General features: G+C 48.1%; 1 protein-coding gene across 2 annotated transcripts in view; it reads left to right on the forward strand.

Moving 5' to 3' along the window:
• Positions 1 to 5,029, forward strand: part of LOC118948235 (bifunctional apoptosis regulator-like) — a 22,128-nt gene extending 17,099 nt beyond the window's left edge. For both annotated transcript variants that reach the window (XM_036973323.1, XM_036973324.1), the window contains exons 7-9: positions 1,267 to 1,449; positions 3,493 to 3,689; positions 4,692 to 5,029. In XM_036973323.1, coding sequence (XP_036829218.1) covers positions 1,267 to 1,449; positions 3,493 to 3,689; positions 4,692 to 4,884 — 573 coding nt within the window. In that variant the 3' untranslated portion in view covers positions 4,885 to 5,029. The remainder of the gene's footprint in view (positions 1 to 1,266; positions 1,450 to 3,492; positions 3,690 to 4,691) is intronic.
• Positions 5,030 to 16,670: the final 11,641 nt, after the last annotated feature.

A 16,670-nucleotide genomic window follows, 5' to 3' on the forward strand; every position in this document is an offset into this window, starting at 1 on the left:
CTGTCTACGTCTCTCCTGTCTCCCTCTGTCTACCTCTCTCCTGTCTACCTCTGTCTACCTCTCTCCTGTCTACCTCTGTCTACCCCTCTCCTGTCTCCCTCTCTCCTGTCTCCCTCTGTCTACCTCTCTCCTGTCTCCCTCTGTCTACCTCTCTCCTGTCTCCCTCTGTCTACGTCTCTCCTGTCTCCCTCTGTCTACCTCTCTCGTGTCTCCCTCTGTCTACCTCTCTCCTGTCTCCCTCTGTCTACGTCTCTCCTGTCTCCCTCTGTCTACCTCTCTCCTGTCTCCCTCTCTACCTCTCTCCTGTCTCCCTCTGTCTACGTCTCTCCTGTCTCCCTCTGTCTACGTCTCCCTCTGTCTACGTCTCTCCTGTCTCCCTCTGTCTACCTCTCTCCTGTCTACCTCTGTCTACCTCTCTCCTGTCTACCTCTGTCTACCCCTCTCCTGTCTTCCTCTGTCTACGTCTCTCCTGTCTACCTCTCTCCTGTCTCCCTCTGTCTACGTCTCTCGTGTCTCCCTCTGTCTACCTCTCTCCTGTCTCCCTCTGTCTACCTCTCTCCTGTCTCCCTCTGTCTACGTCTCTCCTGTCTCCCTCTGTCTACCTCTCTCCTGTCTACCTCTGTCTACCCCTCTCCTGTCTCCCTCTGTCTACCTCTCTCCTGTCTACCTCTCTCCTGTCTCCCTCTGTCTACGTCTCTCCTGTCTCCCTCTGTCTACCTCTCTCCTGTCTCCCTCTGTCTACATCTCTCCTGTCTCCCTCTGTCTACCTCTCTCCTGTCTCCCTCTGTCTACCCCTCTCCTGTCTACCGCTCTCCTGTCTCCCTCTGTCTACCCCTCTCCTGTCTCCCTCTGTCTACCCCTCTCCTGTCTCCCTCTGTCTACCTCTCTCCTGTCTCCCTCTGTCTACCTCTCTCCTGTCTCCCTCTGTCTACCTCTCTCCTGTCTCCCTCTGTCTACCCCTCTCCTGTCTCCCTCTGTCTACCCCTCTCCTGTCTCCCTCTGTCTACCCCTCTCCTGTCTCCCTCTGTCTACCTCTCTCCTCTCTCCCTCTGTCTACCCCTCTCCTGTCTACCTCTCTCCTGTCTCCCTCTGCCTACCTCTCTCCTGTCTCTCTCTGTCTACCTCTCTCCTGTCTACCCCTCTCCTGCCTCCCTCTGTCTACCCCTCTCCTGCCTCCCCCTGTCTACCTCTCTCCTGTCTCCCTCTGTCTACCCCTCGCCTGTCTACCCCTCTCCTCTCTCCCACCGTCTCTCAACCCTCCACCAGGCTGTGAATGCAGGTAAATCTCTGTTCCTGCTCTATGCTTTGAAGAGTTCTCCTCGCCTCACCATCCTCTACCTCTACCTCTTCGACTACTCCGAAACCTTCCTCCCCTTCCTGCACACCTGCTGCCCCGCCCTCTCACGCGCCAGCGAGCCAATGGAGGACAGCCTCCCCCTCAACCACCAGGTACCATTGGACGGCTCAACTGTCACGTAGGATTGTATTTATTTGATAAATAAAGGTAGGCGTGTCGCTACGACAACTAGATGTAGACTACTGTAGATGTAGTCAGTATGGCTGGTCATAGACAACTAGACGTAGACTACTGTAGATGTAGTCAGTATGGCTGGTCATAGACAACTAGATGTAGACTACTGTAGATGTAGTCTGGTCATAGACAACTAGATGTAGACTACTGTAGATGTAGTCAGTATGGCTGGTCATAGACAACTAGACGTAGACTACTGTAGATGTAGTCAGTATGGCTGGTCATAGACAACTAGATGTAGACTACTGTAGATGTAGTCAGTATGGCTGGTCATAGACAACTAGATGTAGACTACTGTAGATGTAGTCTGGTCATCGACAACTAGACGTAGACTACTGTAGATGTAGTCAGTATGTCTGGTCATAGACAACTAGATGTAGACTACTGTAGATGTAGTCAGTATGGCTGGTCATAGACAACTAGACGTAGACTACTGTAGATGTAGTCAGTATGGCTGGTCATAGACAACTAGATGTAGACTACTGTAGATGTAGTCTGGTCATAGACAACTAGATGTAGACTACTGTAGATGTAGTCAGTATGGCTGGTCATAGACAACTAGATGTAAACTACTGTAGATGTAGTCAGTATGGCTGGTCATAGACAACTAGATGTAGACTACTGTAGATGTAGTCTGGTCATAGACAACTAGATGTAGACTACTGTAGATGTAGTCAGTATGGCTGGTCATAGACAACTAGACGTAGACTACTGTAGATGTAGTCAGTATGGCTGGTCATAGACAACTAGACGTAGACTACTGTAGATGTAGTCAGTATGGCTGGTCATAGACAACTAGATGTAGACTACTGTAGATGTAGTCTGGTCATAGACAACTAGATGTAGACTACTGTAGATGTAGTCAGTATGGCTGGTCATAGACAACTAGATGTAGACTACTGTAGATGTAGTCAGTATGGCTGGTCATAGACAACTAGATGTAGACTACTGTAGATGTAGTCAGTATGGCTGGTCATAGACAACTAGATGTAGACTACTGTAGATGTAGTCAGTATGGCTGGTCATAGACAACTAGATGTAGACTACTGTAGATGTAGTCAGTATGGCTGGTCATAGACAACTAGATGTAGACTACTGTAGATGTAGTCTGGTCATAGACAACTAGATGTAGACTACTGTAGATGTAGTCTGGTCATAGACAACTAGATGTAGACTACTGTAGATGTAGTCAGTATGGCTGGTCATAGACAACTAGATGTAGACTACTGTAGATGTAGTCTGGTCATAGACAACTAGATGTAGACTACTGTAGATGTAGTCAGTATGGCTGGTCATAGACAACTAGATGTAGACTACTGTAGATGTAGTCTGGTCATAGACAACTAGATGTAGACTACTGTAGATGTAGTCTGGTCATAGACAACTAGATGTAGACTACTGTAGATGTAGTCAGAATGGCTGGTCATATACAACTAGATGTAGACTACTGTAGATGTAGTCAGAATGGCTGGTCATATACAACTAGATGTAGACTACTGTAGATGTAGTCTGGTCATAGACAACTAGATGTAGACTACTGTAGCTGTAGTCAGTATGGCTGGTCATAGACAACTAGATGTAGACTACTGTAGATGTAGTCTGGTCATAGACAACTAGACGTAGACTACTGTAGATGTAGTCAGTATGGCTGGTCATAGACAACTAGATGTAGACTACTGTAGCTGTAGTCAGTATGTCTGGTCATAGACAACTAGATGTAGACTACTGTACATGTTGTCTGGTCATACTGACGATATTGGTATATCTCCCTCTCTCTCTCCCTCCTCCCCCCTCTCTCTCCCCCCTCCCCCCTCTCTCTCCCCCCACCCCCCTCTCTCTCTCTCCCCCACCCCCCCTCTCTCTCTCCCCCCCACCCCCCTCTCTCTCCCCCCCACCTCCCTCTCTCTCTCCCCCACCTCCCTCTCTCTCTCCCCCCCACCTCCCTCTCTCTCTCCCTCCAGGGGCACCCCAGCTGGCGCCAGTGGGCGGAGTTCCTAGTTAAGTACCTCCTCCTTCCGTACCAGCTGATCGCTGAGTTTGCCTGGGATTGGCTGTCGGTTCACTACTGGACGTCACGGTTCATCATCGTCAACGCCATGCTGCTGTCTGTGCTGGAGGGCTGTGTCCTGTGGAGGTTCTATAACCGAGCTGAGATCAGGTACCGTGTTTCTCTCTGTCCGTCTCACTGTCTCCGTCTATGCCCGTCACACCAACTTTCTCTCTCTTTCTTTCAGTCTCTCTAATCCTCTCTCATACTTTAGCCTGAATTATCCACTACTCTTTCTGTCCCTCTCTCACACTCATCCCTTCCTCTCTCCTCATCCCTCACTACCTCTCTCTCTCCTCATCTCATCCCTTCCTCTCTCCTCATCCCTCACTACCCCTCTCTCTCTCCCCCCTCATCTCATCCCTCACTACCCCTCTCTCCCCCTCATCTCATCCCTCACTACCCCTCTCTCTCTCTCTCCTCATCCCTCACTACCCCTCATCATCTCATCCCTCACTACCCCTCATCATCTCATCCCTCACTACCCCTCTCTCCTCATCTCATCCCTCACTACCCATCTCTCTCCTCATCTCATCCCTCACTACCCCTCTCTCCCCCCTCACCCCATCCCTCACTACCCCTCTCTCTCCCCCCTCATCGCATCCCTCACTATCCCTCTCTCCCCCCTTACCTCATCCCTCACTACCCCTCTCCCCCCTTATCTCATCCCTCACTACCCCCCTCTCCCCCCTTACCTCACCCCTCACTACCCCTCTCTCTCCCCCCTTACCTCATCCATCACTACCCCTCTCTCTCCCCCTTATCTCATCCCTCACTACCCCCCTCTCCCCCCTTGCCTCATCCCTCACTACCCCCCTCTCTCCCCCCTTATCTCATCCTTCACTACCCCTCTCTCCCCCCTTATCTCATCCCTCACTACCCCCCCTCCCCCCTTACCTCATCCCTCACTACCCCTCTCTCTCCCCCCTCATCGCATCCCTCACTATCCCTCTCTCCCCCCTTACCTCATCCCTCACTACCCCTCTCTCCCCCCTTATCTCATCCCTCACTACCCCTCTCCCCCTTACCTCATCCCTCATCCCTCACCACCTCTCCACCATCTCTGCATAGTTAGTTGTTTAATGTAATGAAGTCTCCCTCTCCCCCCTCCAGGAGTCTCCCTCAGAAGATGTGGGGTCACCTGTGGAGGATGTCCTCCCAGGGTTTTGCCTTCGCCCTGTTCTGGCCGGTGGTCCCTCAGTTTGTGTGTAACTGTCTGTTCTACTGGGCTCTGTATTTCAACCCCATCATCAACATAGACCTGGTGGTGCAGCAGCTAATGCACCCGGACACACGAGGGCCGTGAAGGACTGGCCGGCTCCCTACGTAGTGCCCTACTTCTGACCAGAGTCCCTATGGGGTAGTGCACTACTTCTGACCAGAGTCCCTATGGGGTAGTGCACTACTTCTGACCAGAGTCCCTATGGGGTAGTGCCCTACTCCTGACCAGAGTCCCTATGGGGTAGTGCACTACTTCTGAGTCCCTATGGGGTAGTGCACTACTTCTGAGTCCCTATGGGGTAGTGCACTACTTCTGACCAGAGTCCCTATGGGGTAGTGCACTACTTCTGACCAGAGTCCCTATGGGGTAGTGCACTACTTCTGACCAGAGTCCCTATGGGGTAGTGCACTACTTCTGACCAGAGTCCCTATGGGGTAGTGCACTACTTCTGACCAGAGTCCCTATGGGGTAGTGCACTACTTCTGACCAGAGTCCCTATGGGGTAGTGCACTACTTCTGACCAGAGTCCCTATGGGGTAGTGCACTACTTCTGACCAGAGTCCCTATGGGGTAGTGCACTACTTCTGACCAGAGTCCCTATGGGGTAGTGCACTACTTCTGACCAGAGTCCCTATGGGGTAGTGCACTACTTCTGACCAGAGTCCCTATGGGGTAGTGCACTACTTCTGACCAGAGTCCCTATGGGGTAGTGCACTACTCCTGAGTCCCTATGGGGTAGTGCACTACTCCTGAGTCCCTATGGGGTAGTGCACTACTCCTGAGTCCCTATGGGGTAGTGCACTACTCCTGAGTCCCTATGGGGTAGTGCACTACTCCTGAGTCCCTATGGGGTAGTGCACTACTCCTGAGTCCCTATGGGGTAGTGCACTACTCCTGAGTCCCTATGGGGTAGTGCACTACTTCTGACCAGAGTCCCTATGGGGTAGTGCACTACTTCTGACCAGAGTCCCTATGGGGTAGTGCACTACTCCTGAGTCCCTATGGGGTAGTGCACTACTCCTGAGTCCCTATGGGTTAGTGCACTACTCCTGAGTCCCTATGGGTTAGTGCACTACTCCTGAGTCCCTATGGGTTAGTGCACTACTCCTGAGTCCCTATGGGTTAGTGCACTACTCCTGAGTCCCTATGGGTTAGTGCACTACTCCTGAGTCCCTATGGGTTAGTGCACTACTCCTGAGTCCCTATGGGGTAGTGCACTACTCCTGAGTCCCTATGGGGTAGTGCACTACTCCTGAGTCCCTATGGGGTAGTGCACTACTCCTGAGTCCCTATGGGGTAGTGCACTACTCCTGAGTCCCTATGGGGTAGTGCACTACTCCTGAGTCCCTATGGGGTAGTGCACTACTCCTGAGTCCCTATGGGGTAGTGCACTACTCCTGAGTCCCTATGGGGTAGTGCACTACTCCTGAGTCCCTATGGGGTAGTGCACTACTCCTGAGTCCCTATGGGGTAGTGCACTACTTCTGACCAGAGTCCCTATGGGTAGTGCACTACTTCTGACCAGAGTCCCTATGGGTAGTGCACTACTTTTGACCAGAGTCCCTATGGGTAGTGCACTACTTTTGACCATAGTCCCTATGGGGTAGTGCACTACTTTTGACCAGAGTCCCTATGGGGTAGTGCACTACTTTTGACCAGAGTCCCTATGGGGTAGTGCACTACTTTTGACCAGAGTCCCTATGGGGTAGTGCACTACTTTTGACCAGAGTCCCTATGGGGTAGTGCACTACTTTTGACCAGAGTCCCTATGGGGTAGTGCACTACTCCTGAGTCCCTATGGGGTAGTGCACTACTCCTGAGTCCCTATGGGGTAGTGCACTACTCCTGAGTCCCTATGGGGTAGTGCACTACTCCTGAGTCCCTATGGGGTAGTGCACTACTCCTGAGTCCCTATGGGGTAGTGCACTACTCCTGAGTCCCTATGGGGTAGTGCACTACTCCTGAGTCCCTATGGGGTAGTGCACTACTCCTGAGTCCCTATGGGGTAGTGCACTACTCCTGAGTCCCTATGGGGTAGTGCACTACTCCTGAGTCCCTATGGGGTAGTGCACTACTCCTGAGTCCCTATGGGGTAGTGCACTACTCCTGAGTCCCTATGGGGTAGTGCACTACTCCTGAGTCCCTATGGGGTAGTGCACTACTCCTGAGTCCCTATGGGGTAGTGCACTACTCCTGAGTCCCTATGGGGTAGTGCACTACTCCTGAGTCCCTATGGGGTAGTGCACTACTCCTGAGTCCCTATGGGGTAGTGCACTACTCCTGAGTCCCTATGGGGTAGTGCACTACTCCTGAGTCCCTATGGGGTAGTGCACTACTCCTGAGTCCCTATGGGGTAGTGCACTACTCCTGAGTCCCTATGGGGTAGTGCACTACTCCTGAGTCCCTATGGGGTAGTGCACTACTCCTGAGTCCCTATGGGGTAGTGCACTACTCCTGAGTCCCTATGGGGTAGTGCACTACTCCTGAGTCCCTATGGGGTAGTGCACTACTCCTGAGTCCCTATGGGGTAGTGCACTACTCCTGAGTCCCTATGGGGTAGTGCACTACTCCTGAGTCCCTATGGGGTAGTGCACTACTCCTGAGTCCCTATGGGGTAGTGCACTACTCCTGAGTCCCTATGGGTAGTGCACTACTTTTGACCAGAGTCCCTATGGGGTAGTGCACTACTTTTGACCAGAGTCCCTATGGGGTAGTGCACTACTTCTGACCAGAGTCCCTATGGGGTAGTGCACTACTTCTGACCAGAGTCCCTATGGGGTAGTGCACTACTTCTGACCAGAGTCCCTATGGGTTAGTGCACTACTCCTGAGTCCCTATGGGTTAGTGCACTACTCCTGAGTCCCTATGGGGTAGTGCACTACTCCTGAGTCCCTATGGGGTAGTGCACTACTCCTGAGTCCCTATGGGGTAGTGCACTACTCCTGAGTCCCTATGGGGTAGTGCACTACTCCTGAGTCCCTATGGGGTAGTGCACTACTTCTGACCAGAGTCCCTATGGGGTAGTGCACTACTTCTGACCAGAGTCCCTATGGGGTAGTGCACTACTCCTGAGTCCCTATGGGGTAGTGCACTACTCCTGAGTCCCTATGGGGTAGTGCACTACTCCTGAGTCCCTATGGGTTAGTGCACTACTCCTGAGTCCCTATGGGTTAGTGCACTACTCCTGAGTCCCTATGGGGTAGTGCACTACTCCTGAGTCCCTATGGGGTAGTGCACTACTCCTGAGTCCCTATGGGGTAGTGCACTACTCCTGAGTCCCTATGGGGTAGTGCACTACTCCTGAGTCCCTATGGGGTAGTGCACTACTCCTGAGTCCCTATGGGGTAGTGCACTACTCCTGAGTCCCTATGGGGTAGTGCACTACTCCTGAGTCCCTATGGGGTAGTGCACTACTCCTGAGTCCCTATGGGGTAGTGCACTACTTTTGACCAGAGTCCCTATGGGGTAGTGCACTACTTTTGACCAGAGTCCCTATGGGGTAGTGCACTACTTTTGACCAGAGTCCCTATGGGGTAGTGCACTACTCCTGAGTCCCTATGGGGTAGTGCACTACTCCTGAGTCCCTATGGGGTAGTGCACTACTCCTGAGTCCCTATGGGGTAGTGCACTACTCCTGAGTCCCTATGGGGTAGTGCACTACTCCTGAGTCCCTATGGGGTAGTGCACTACTCCTGAGTCCCTATGGGGTAGTGCACTACTCCTGAGTCCCTATGGGGTAGTGCACTACTCCTGAGTCCCTATGGGGTAGTGCACTACTCCTGAGTCCCTATGGGTAGTGCACTACTTCTGACCAGAGTCCCTATGGGTAGTGCACTACTTTTGACCAGAGTCCCTATGGGTAGTGCACTACTTTTGACCAGAGCACTACCCATAGGGCTCTGGTCAAAAGTAGTGCACTACCCATAGGGACTCTGGTCAAAAGTAGTGCACTACCCATAGGGACTCTGGTCAAAAGTAGTGCACTACCAATAGGGAAGTAGTGCACTATGTAGGGAATAGGGTGCCAAGTGCCATAAATGAGGAGATACTATGGCCTGCCTCCCAAATGGCTCCCTATGAGGCCCACTGTAAAGGGAATATAATGCCAGCGTAGCCCACAGTTTCATAGCAACGGGATGGATGCCAGCGTAACCTGCAGTTTCATAGCAACGGGATGGATGCCAGCGTAACCTGCAGTATCATAGCAACGGGATGGATGCCAGCGTAGCCCACAGTATCATAGCAACGGGATGGATGCCAGCGTAGCCCACAGTATCATAGCAACGGGATGGATGCCAGCGTAGCCCACAGTATCATAGCAACGGGATGGATGCCAGCGTAGCCCACAGTATCATAGCAACGGGATGGATGCCAGCGTAGCCCGCTGTATCATAGCCAGACAAACCAATGTCTTAATGTGTGTGTGTTTCAAAAGGCTCACTATTCCCTATATTATAGTAAACTACTTTTGACCCGGGACCGTAGGAAGCCCCATAGAGCTCTGGTCAACAGCAGTGCACTATATAGGGAATGGGTTACCATTGGGGACACAGACCAAGTTCTGTATAATATTGGATGGTTTCTCCTAATGTCTTAATTAAAGTGGTATGTTTAAGCAATAAGGCCCGAGGGGGTGTGGTATATGGCCAATATACCACGGCTGAGGGATGTTCTTAATGCACGACGCATCGCGGAGTCACCTAGTGGTTAGAGCGTTGGGACAGAAACCGAAAGGTTGCTAGATCAAATCCCCGAGCTGTCGTTCTGAACAAGGCAGTTAACCCACTGTTCCTAGGCCAGTTAACCCACTGTTCCTAGGCCAGTTAACCCACTGTTCCTAGGCCAGTTAACCCACTGTTCCTAGGCCAGTTAACCCACTGTTCCTAGGCCAGTTAACCCACTGTTCCTAGGCCGTCATTGTAAATAAGAATTTGTTCTTATTAACTGACTTGCCTAGTTAAATAAAGGTTCAATAAATAAAATATATATATACAAATATACCACAAACCCCCGAGGAGCATTATTGCTATTATAAACTGGTTAACAACGTAATGTTGTCATACCCGTGGTATATGGTCTGATATACCACGGCTATCAGCCAATCAGCATTCAGGGCTCGAATCACCCAGTCTATAATGTCTGATATACCACGGCTATCAGCCAATAAGCATTCAGGGCTCGAATCACCCAGTTTATAAATATATATATAATGAGGGTAATTCATATTGAAGGGAAGAGGTGTTTGTTTGTCTGTTATGGGAGTCAGTGGTAATAACTAGAGAGGGTTGATATGATTCTGTTATGGGAGTCTGTGGTAATAACTAGAGAGGGTTGATATGATTCTGTTATGGGGGTCAGTGGTAATAACTAGAGAGGGTTGATATGATTCTGTTATGGTGGTCAGTGGTAATAACTAGAGAGGGTTGATATGATTCTGTTATGGTGGTCAGTGGTAATAACTAGAGAGGGTTGATATGATTCTGTTATGGGAGTCAGTGGTAATAACTAGAGAGGGTTGATATGATTCTGTTATGGGGGTCAGTGGTAATAACTAGAGAGGGTTGATATGATTCTGTTATGGTGGTCAGTGGTAATAACTAGAGAGGGTTGATATGATTCTGTTATGAGGGTCAGTGGTAATAACTAGAGAGAGTTGATATGATTCTGTTATGGGGGTCAGTGGTAATAACTAGAGAGGGTTGATATGATTCTGTTATGGGGGTCAGTGGTAGTAACTGTAATAAACCTGTTCTTGGAGAGCTACCCTCCTGTAGGTTTTATCTCCAACCCTGTTCCTGGAGAGAAACCCTCCTGTAGGTTTTATCTCCAACCCTGTTCCTGGAGAGCTACCCTCCTGTAGGTTTTATCTCCAACCCTGTTCCTGGAGAGATACCCTCCTGTAGGTTTTAACTCCAACCCTGTTCCTGGAGAGATACCCTCCTGTAGGTTTTAACTCCAACCCTGTTCCTGGAGAGATACCCTCCTGTAGGTTTTAACTCCAACCCTGTTCCTGGAGAGATACCCTCCTGTAGGTTTTAAATCCAACCCTGTTCCTGGAGAGATACCCTCCTGTAGGTTTTCATTCCAACTCCAGTTGCAACTAACCTGATTCATTTTATCAGCCAGCTAATTTGTAGAATCAGGTGCGCTAGATTAGGGATGGATTGAAAACCTATAGGAGGGTATCTCTCCAGGAAGGAGGGTAGCTCTCCAGGAACAGGGTTGGAGTTAAACCCTACAGGAGGGTAGCTCTCCAGGAACAGGGTTGGAGATTAAAAAAAACCTACAGGAGGGTAGGGGCCCAGGTTCTTGTTAGTTTTATTCTGACACCCTGTCCTATTCCCTATATAGTGCAGTGTGCACTATATTTGACCAGAACCTCTGTAGGGAATAGGGTGTCACAACATTCTGTTTCCATGGTGACGTGGAGCTCAGCTTGTCTCGTTGGAAGGCAACACACATATTGCCTTTTTTCTCTTTTTTACAAGGTTACTTTAAAAATAAATAGTTAAGCACTAGAGTTTCATATGGTAATCGTAAATAAAAACTATTTCTACTTCCTGCATTCAGAAAGAGTTTATTAAATATGGCGATATCCAGCTGTTGTCATTTTCAATTTTAAGGAAATTACCTGTTTGAGTGTTCGTCCCAAATGGCACCCGATTCCCTATGTAGTGCACTACTTTTGACCAGGGCCTAGAGGGTAAGCCATAGGGCCTTGGTTCAAAAATAGTGCACTTACATAGGGAAGAGGGTGCCGTTTGGGATGAACACTGGGACAGGTGGGACTCCATTGTTTAACATAAAAGGGCTATCGCCTCATTGGTCCCTCTCATGTAACCAATGGCCTGAAGGATGTTTTATGTTTGTTTGTGACAAAATGTTAAAATGTTGTTTTAAATTGTCAATTTGTTTAATTGTTCATGAATAGGTTCATTCTTTCCCACCTGTCCTGAGGTTGGTTGTTTCTAATTGCGTAGATTGAATGATTAAATATCTTGTCTTTTTCCATTTTTTATTCTCATTGATTTTTTCATTTAGAGGAATTCCACCACTTTTCCGTAAGTTGTGGTCTATATAGAGGCTTCAGGGTGTAGGGGCGGCAGGTAGCCTAGTGGTTAGAGTGTAGGGGCGGCAGGTAGCCTAGTGGTTAGAGTGTAGGGGCGGCAGGTAGCCTAGTGGTTAGAGTGTAGGGGCGGCAGGTAGCCTAGTGGTTAGAGTGTAGGGGCGGCAGGTAGCCTAGTGGTTAGAGTGTAGGGGCGGCAGGTGGCCTAGTGGTTAGAGTGTAGGGGCGGCAGGTAGCCTAGTGGTTAGAGTGTAGGGGCGGCAGGTAGCCTAGTGGTTAGAGTGTAGGGGCGGCAGGTAGTCTAGTGGTTAGAGTGTAGGGGTGGCAGGTAGCCTAGTGGTTAGAGTGTAGGGGCGGCAGGTAGCCTAGTGGTTAGAGCGTAGGGGCGGCAGGTAGCCTAGTGGTTAGAGCGTAGGGGCGGCAGGTAGCCTAGTGGTTAGAGTGTAGGGGTGGCAGGTAGCCTAGTGGTTAGAGTGTAGGGGCGACAGGTAGCCTAGTGGTTAGAGTGTAGGGGCGGCAGGTAGCCTAGTGGTTAGAGCGTAGGGGCGGCAGGTAGCCTAGTGGTTAGAGTGTAGGGGCGGCAGGTAGCCTAGTGGTTAGAGTGTAGGGGCGGCAGGTAGCCTAGTGGTTAGAGTGTAGGGGCGGCAGGTAGCCTAGTGGTTAGAGCGTAGGGGCGGCAGGTAGCCTAGTGGTTAGAGTGTAGGGGCGGCAGGTAGCCTAGTGGTTAGAGTGTAGGGGCGGCAGGTAGCCTAGTGGTTAGAGTGTAGGGGCGGCAGGTAGCCTAGTGGTTAGAGCGTAGGGGCGGCAGGTAGCCTAGTGGTTAGAGTGTAGGGGCGGCAGGTAGCCTAGTGGTTAGAGCGTAGGGGCGGCAGGTAGCCTAGTGGTTAGAGTGTAGGGGCGGCAGGTAGCCTAGTGGTTAGAGTGTAGGGGCGGCAGGTAGCCTAGTGGTTAGAGTGTAGGGGCGGCAGGTAGCCTAGTGGTTAGAGTGTAGGGGCGGCAGGTAGCCTAGTGGTTAGAGTGTAGAGGCGGCAGGTAGCCTAGTGGTTAGAGTGTAGAGGCGGCAGGTAGCCTAGTGGTTAGAGTGTAGGGGAGGCAGGTAACCTAGTGTTAGAGTGTAGGGGCGGCAGGTAACCTAGTGGTTAGAGTGTTGGGCCAGTAACTGAAAGGTTGCGAAATTGGATCCCCCGAGCTGACAAGGTAAAAATCTGTTGTTCTGCCCCTGAACAAGGCAGTTTAACCCACTGTTCCTCGGTAGGCCGTCATTGTAAATAAGAATGTGTTCTTAACTGACTTGCCTGGTTAAATATAAGGGATGCCATTCGGGACAAACTAAGTTGTATACTGGAGATCATGAATGAGGTTTAACAGTGGTGGAATGTCCCCATTTAATCAAACTGGTAGTACTACTTCTGGTGCACTGTGATTCCCTCTGACGCGTTACCATGGTGAGGGTGCACAACCATTTTTACTACACCCGCAATAACATCTGCTAAAAATGTGTATGTGACAAACCAAATGTGATTTGACTGTGATTCCCTCTGATGCGTTACCATGGTTGTTCTGGTTTCCCCCCCAAAAAAATGATGACTTAGCAAACAAACACATTAATAAAATACTTTCTTTTTTTTTTAAGAATATGATGAAACTTTGTGTTTGTTCCAAAGATTTTTCCTCCAGATGAAATGAGAGAATGTGTTGTTGTTGTAGGCCTACAGATGAAATCACGCCATTAGATTCTAACACGAACACGCCAACAATTTGACTGCGTTTTTTTGAGCAATGCCGTCATATCGCTGTGGGACTCTAACACACACACACCATTAGATTCTAACACACACACGCCATTAGACTCTAACACACCATTAGATTCTAACACACACACACACCATTAGATTCTAACACACACACACCATTAGATTCTAACACACCATTAGACTCTAACACACCATTTAGATTCTAACACACACACCATTAGATTCTAACACACACACGCCATTAGATTCTAACACACCATTAGACTAACACGCCATTAGACTCTAACACACTATTAGACTAACACACCATTAGACTCTAACACACACACACACACCATTAGACTCTAACACACCATTAGATTCTAACACACACACCATTAGATTCTAACACACACACGCCATTAGATTCTAACACACACACACCATTAGATTCTAACACACCATTAGATTCTAACACAAACACACCATTAGATTCTAACACTCCATTAGACTCTAACACACCATTAGATTCTAACACACACACCATTAGATTCTAACACACACGCCATTAGATTCTAACACACACACACCATTAGATTCTAACACACCATTAGACTAACACACCATTAGACTAACACACCATTATACTCTAACACACACACCATTAGACTCTAACACACCATTAGATTCTAACACACCATTAGACTCTAACACACACGCCATTAGACTCTAACACACACACACACACCATTAGACTCTAACACACCATTAGATTCTAACACACACACCATTAGATTCTAACACACACACGCCATTAGATTCTAACACACACACACCATTAGATTCTAACACACCATTCGATTCTAACACACACACACCATTAGATTCTAACACACCATTAGACTCTAACACACCATTAGATTCTAACACACACACCATTAGATTCTAACACACACGCCATTAGATTCTAACACACACGCCATTAGATTCTAACACACACACGCCATTAGATTCTAACACACACACACCATTAGATTCTAACACACCATTAGACTAACACACCATTAGACTAACACACCATTAGACTCTAACACACCATTATACTCTAACACACACACCATTAGACTCTAACACACCATTAGATTCTAACACACCATTAGACTCTAACACACACGCCATTAGACTCTAACACACCATTAGATTCTAACACACACACCATTAGATTCTAACACACACACACCATTAGATTCTAACACACACACACCATTAGATTCTAACACACACACACCATTAGATTCTAACACACCATTAGATTCTAACACACACACACCATTAGATTCTAACACACACACACCATTAGACTCTAACACACACGCCATTAGACTAACACACACACACGCCATTAGACTCTAACACACACACACACACACACCATTAGACTCTAACACACCATTAGATTCTAACACACACACCATTAGATTCTAACACACACACCATTAGATTCTAACACACACACACCATTAGATTCTAACACACACACACCATTAGATTCTAACACACACACACCATTAGATTCTAACACACACACACCATTATATTCTAACACACACACACACCATTAGACAAACACACCATTAGATTCTAACACACACACACCATTAGATTCTAACATACACACCATTAGATTCTAACACACACACACCATTAGATTCTAACACACACACACCATTAGATTCTAACACTCCATTAGACTCTAACACACCATTAGATTCTAACACACACACCATTAGATTCTAACACACACGCCATTAGATTCTAACACACACACACCATTAGATTCTAACACACCATTAGACTAACACACCATTAGACTAACACACCATTATACTCTAACACACACACCATTAGACTCTAACACACCATTAGATTCTAACACACCATTAGACTCTAACACACACGCCATTAGACTCTAACACACACACACACACCATTAGACTCTAACACACCATTAGATTCTAACACACACACCATTAGATTCTAACACACACACGCCATTAGATTCTAACACACACACACCATTAGATTCTAACACACCATTAGATTCTAACACACACACACCATTAGATTCTAACACACCATTAGACTCTAACACACCATTAGATTCTAACACACACACCATTAGATTCTAACACACACGCCATTAGATTCTAACACACACGCCATTAGATTCTAACACACACACGCCATTAGATTCTAACACACACACACCATTAGATTCTAACACACCATTAGACTAACACACCATTAGACTAACACACCATTAGACTCTAACACACCATTATACTCTAACACACACACCATTAGACTCTAACACACCATTAGATTCTAACACACCATTAGACTCTAACACACACGCCATTAGACTCTAACACACCATTAGATTCTAACACACACACCATTAGATTCTAACACACACACACCATTAGATTCTAACACACACACACCATTAGATTCTAACACACACACACCATTAGATTCTAACACACCATTAGATTCTAACACACACACACCATTAGATTCTAACACACACACACCATTAGACTCTAACACACACGCCATTAGACTAACACACACACACGCCATTAGACTCTAACACACACACACACACACACCATTAGACTCTAACACACCATTAGATTCTAACACACACACCATTAGATTCTAACACACACACCATTAGATTCTAACACACACACACCATTAGATTCTAACACACACACACCATTAGATTCTAACACACACACACCATTAGATTCTAACACACACACACCATTATATTCTAACACACACACACACCATTAGACAAACACACCATTAGATTCTAACACACACACACCATTAGATTCTAACATACACACCATTAGATTCTAACACACACACACCATTAGATTCTAACACACACACACCATTAGATTCTAACACACCATTATACTCTAACACACACACCATTATACTCTAACACACACACCATTAGACTCTAACACACACACCATTAGATTCTAACACACACA

Source organism: Oncorhynchus mykiss, unplaced genomic scaffold (assembly GCF_013265735.2).
Source record: "Oncorhynchus mykiss isolate Arlee unplaced genomic scaffold, USDA_OmykA_1.1 un_scaffold_229, whole genome shotgun sequence".
Taxonomy (NCBI): domain Eukaryota; kingdom Metazoa; phylum Chordata; class Actinopteri; order Salmoniformes; family Salmonidae; genus Oncorhynchus; species Oncorhynchus mykiss.